Source organism: Oreochromis aureus, linkage group 14 (genome assembly GCF_013358895.1).
Source record: "Oreochromis aureus strain Israel breed Guangdong linkage group 14, ZZ_aureus, whole genome shotgun sequence".
In the NCBI taxonomy this organism is placed as follows: Eukaryota; Metazoa; Chordata; class Actinopteri; order Cichliformes; family Cichlidae; genus Oreochromis; species Oreochromis aureus.
The window spans coordinates 3484988-3489734 of NC_052955.1; the positions used below are offsets into that span (position 1 = coordinate 3484988).

General features: G+C 41.2%; 1 protein-coding gene across 1 annotated transcript; it reads right to left on the bottom strand.

Moving 5' to 3' along the window:
• Positions 1 to 2778: 2778 nt before the first annotated feature.
• LOC116323487 (serine/threonine-protein kinase Chk2-like) lies at positions 2779 to 4411 on the bottom strand. The gene is made up of 7 exons (XM_039598007.1): positions 4278 to 4411; positions 3905 to 4146; positions 3619 to 3771; positions 3405 to 3499; positions 2959 to 3139; positions 2846 to 2872; positions 2779 to 2792 (listed from the first exon to the last, which is right to left on the bottom strand). The coding sequence occupies exons 2-7, from the start codon at positions 3951 to 3953 to the stop codon at positions 2779 to 2781; spliced, it is 519 nt and encodes a 172-aa protein (XP_039453941.1). The 5' UTR covers positions 3954 to 4146; positions 4278 to 4411.
• Between the last annotated feature and the right edge of the window lie 336 nt (positions 4412 to 4747).

Sequence of the window (4747 nt, forward strand, 5' to 3'; positions counted from 1 at the left end):
GATGGATGAATATCACTGTTCAGGTAAGAAATCAAAGGTTATGGTGATGCTCGTCACTAACCTTTTCTGATCGATGATAGGGAAAGCATTTGACACATCCCATATTAGATGATACGCCACTGCAGCAGCTTCTGTCAGGGGCGGGGTCGAGGATTTATTCTAGTTTAGGTTTCCATCTATGTCCCCTACTGTGAGTCTGTTCTTGTCTTCTGTGTTAGTTGTCATGTCTACGACTCTCAGTGTTTCCTGGTTTATTTTAAAAGAGTCTTTGTTCATTGTGTTTAGTTTCACTTCCTCTGTGGCGCCATTATGTTTATTCCAGTCAGCTGTTTCCCCCTGTGTTTCCACTTCCACTGATCACCTCCTGTGTGTGTTTAAGTCCTCTCCTCCTTCCTTTGTTCACTGTCAGGTCGTCTGTGTTACCCCTGTCATGTAAAGTCCCACGTAGAGCTGGGCGATAAAACGATAACGATATGTATTGCGAAATAACTTTTTCTCGATAGAAAAATTAAACTATTGCGATAGGCCTCATCTCTCTTGTCCTCTTAAAAAAAAAAAAGAACAGCCAATCCAAATTAAGTAGCGCAGGGCCGAACCAATCACAGCCGCAGCGTCACGTCACGTGACTTGTTACGTACAGCACAAGCACCAAGGCGCACATGTGTATTTGTTTTTGCAGCCGTGCAGCCCGGGTAATGAAGGAAAGGAGTTTGCCGACTAGAGAAAAATCAACCGAGAGCGTGAGCGAAGGTTACCGAAGAAAAAACAGATGATGGTTCCAATGCTGGAGAGATTGTCAAACGGAAGGGCCACAGAAGTTCCGTAGTGTGAAGGTATTTCGGCTATTTCAAGTCTGACAAAAAACAGAGTAGCGCGCACTGTAAATTGTGCCGAAAGCAAGTCTGGAAATACAATAAAGCGGTGCATGCTCAATCTCTGACTGAAAGCGCTAATTCGTCATTCAGCTTTTGTCAGACTAAAGTAACTGTTAAAACTGTTTGAAAAGCTAAGCTATACAACAAGGAGAGATTGAGAATTTCCTTTTAGTTCTCAGTTTATTTGATATTGACAAAAGTTAGTCAATTTTGTCTGTTCTTCTGTAAAACGACCTAAGATTTATTTTTAGAATTAATATTTTGTTTCTAAGTGGAATTGACAATTTAGTTTTGTCTGTTTTGTTTGTTCTATTTTGAAACTTAAACACTTTAGCAGCTGCCTTTTGTGTAGTTTGCAATATTTGCCTTTATTTATCTGAAACTGAAGTCTCATGTTCCTTAAGTACATCTGCCCTGTTGAACTTATTATGGGAAATAAATATTTTAATTAAAACAAGCTGCTGATTATTTCACATTTTACTTGTGAGCAACGGCACATTTAAATCTTACAAATCTAGTTATTTGGCTTATATCGTGATATATATCGTTATCGCCTGAAATGAGAAAAACATATCGTGATATGAAAAAATCTTATATCGCCCAGCTCTAATTTAAAGTATTTATTATTGTATATTTAACTTTCTTATTATATCAACTGATTAACCAAAAAAAGTTAAAGGGATAAAAACAGTGTGTGTGTGTACTGATGATCAAATCTGAGATAAAATATAATACTTTTTTATTAAGTCAGTGTTAACTGTATTTTTTTCTGTTAGTATCATTCAATAGCACAAAGCGCGGGTAGGAAGGAAGTGATCATCAATTTCTATCACTTTGTCAAAGGCTGAGCGTAGGGTGTCATCCCGAGACTGTCCCAGTGGAAAATCTTCTGTGGGGCAAATCATCGGAACCGGCAGGGCCTTCTCGTAAGGCCCTAGTGAGTCTCCTCCCACTCGGAGTCAGTGTCGGACAACCCCGCATCACCGCTGAGCGCCACGCAGACACTACACACTGCTAAATATCGTGATCGGAACCCCACATACTGCCCCAAAAGTTTATTAAATCCCACCCAACTGCTGCAACCTCTGCTAGAACCAGGAAATCTGTCAAGACTGGTTGGGGTTAGGACAACAGATGCAAGTCTTCAGAGCAGTGGCAGTGTGACTTTCTTTGTATATACCTGAACCTGATTTACCTTTTAATTTTCTTACTTGTCAAAATGCATCGTGGGTAAAATACAATCCTTGAAATAGTAATAACACAGTATCCTCAGCAAAGATGAATTAAACAAGTTTTATTTTAATGAAAGTTTACTTCAAGTCTTCAGATTTTTACTGTTTTTATTTGATTACTTTAAAGAATATGATTACCTTAAAATAATCAACTAAAGACAGTTTTGATGGAGCTCCTGACCCAGCCCAAGCTCTCTATGAAGACGAGGAAAACTCCCTGGGGGCCAGATTGACAGGAAGAAACCTCGGGAAAGCCCATTCAAAGAGAGATCCCTTTCCTGGGATGGCTGGGGGTTACAGGAATTCCAAAACACCAAAGTTTAAAATAGGGCAATTAAAAAGTTATTTCTGTCAAACAGAAAACAAGAAAGTTACCTCATATATCACACATACATGGTGTGTTTTGTGTGATGGGTTTATCTCAGCCAAGCGTGATGCTGGAGGTCCTCCAACGCGGCCGCATCTCTGGGACTCTGGTTAAACACGCGTCCAAGAAATCCCGGCAGCCTGGAAAGAAAGGAAAGAGAAAAACATGAAGATGATAGTTCCAGTGGTCCAAGCCATCAGTCAATCTTGAAGTGTGACGTTTTCTTACGTTTAGACAGACGGCTTTTGAATTTCAGGCGCTTTTTGAGGAAGCTCGTGGTGTTAAAGTCCCCACATGAAGCGCTTCAGTACAGAACCACTCCCATTTGCCATACCGTGGTGGGTCCACACCTGTAGCAACCTTGCCTGTACCACTCGGGAGGGAGTAAATGTCTGTACCTAATAAACAGACACAATTGCAATTTCTTCTAAAACAAAAGGTGAAAATTGTTACATCTGTGAAGAGCAAGAGCAGAATATGTTACCATAAAAGACGCGGTACAGCGACCGCTCCTTAACAAAGCAGCTCAGTCCAAAGTCGATGATACGAACACGCGGTACATCTGAGCCGGTCTCAATTAGAATGTTCTCACTCTTGATGTCCCGGTGAAAGATGTGTTTATCCTCCAGGTGCTTCGCAGCATCAACCAGCTGCTTCAGAATGACCTGGAAACGATGAAAAGACAATAATCAATCAATGGCTTAATGTTTCTCTAATACTCTGTGCTTTGATTGAATGATGTACAGTCTAAGGCTCTTCTAAGGCAAGTCAACTTGCCTTGGCCTTGGCCTCTGGTAAAAATCCTCCATTTTCTTCAGCATTTCCTCAGTATGACATAATTAAAGGTGTAAAACAGCACACGTCTCAGCTTACGATATTATCCCTTATCTGCGTTACTGCCTGTCTTACTACCACCATCTGAACACTTACTGGAAAATGATCTTTTATGCGGTAGCCAGCAAACACTGCTCCGCAGCCGCCTCCTCCAAGCCGGTGCTCCTCCACGTATCTCGCTTGGAAGTCACCTAAACAGACAAACAAATTGGGTTTTACTACAGCTGTCACACAAATTACTCTCTGCTGTACCCTAAATGTTCATTTTGCTCTTCACCTGAATATAAAAGCCAAGCTGCTTGCTACTTACGTTTCTGTTCGGCCACTGACTTTTTGGCAACATTTTTGGTTTTGTCCTGGTCCACGTTCTTCTTCTTAGGTGGGTCCCTCCTGTCTCCCGCAGCTTTCCTTTTGCCAGCATTTTGGTTTTTACTGCAGCTCTCTGAAATGTCTATGCTGCAGTCTGCAGATGTGGAAAACACCAAAAGCACATCAGCTTATTAGATAACAGACACAAATATCACCCAAACACTAATATCTTAAACCCAGCAACCAGCTGTACACTTAATCTACCCTCACTCAACTAATTAGCCTACCTTTACCAGTGTCCAACCAGGAAGATGCTTGCCCCTTGTCACCGCTCATATGGTCAAGAAGTTTGCACTTTTTGCTGTATTGGTTGTCCCCACTTCATCTTGTTGGACCTTGCGCTTGACTCCTTTGACTACATGAGCATCTGAGCTGGTGGAAGGACCAGCCTGCTCACTGACCCTCCTTCTTTTTATGGGGGTCTTTTTTTCAGGACTGGCCTTTCTTTTTGTCATTCTGGTCTTACAATCTATAAACAACAACAACACATTTTTTTGGTTTTTACTGCATCAGGACTGGAAGCATTTTGATGCCATTGAATTTTAAATTAGTATTGCTTAAAATATAATAACAAGTTTATGCTTTTGATAAAAAACAGACCAACACGAGTCCATACTAGGTCTACTAAGTCTTCGATACTGATGACACTTGTTGCTCTGTTTTCACTGCTCAGTCCAAGAATAAACTTGTCACTAGAGCTGGGCGATAGAACGATAACGATATGTATTGCAAAATAACTTTTTCTGGATAGAAAAATTAAACTATTGCGATAGACCTCATCTCTCTTGTCCTCTTAAAAAAAAAAAAAAAAAAGAAAAGAACAGCCAATCCAAATTAAGTAGCGCAGAGCCGAACCAATCACAGCTGCAGCGTCACGTCACGTGACTTGTTACGTACAGCACAAGCGCCAAAGGCGCACATGTGTATTTGTTTTGCAGCCGTGCAGCCGGGTAATGAAGGAAGTGAGTTTGCCGACTAGAGAAAAATCAACCGAGAGCGAGCGAAGGTTACCGAAGAAAAAAACAGATGATGGTTCCAATGCCGGAGAGCTTGTCGAACGGAAGGGCCAC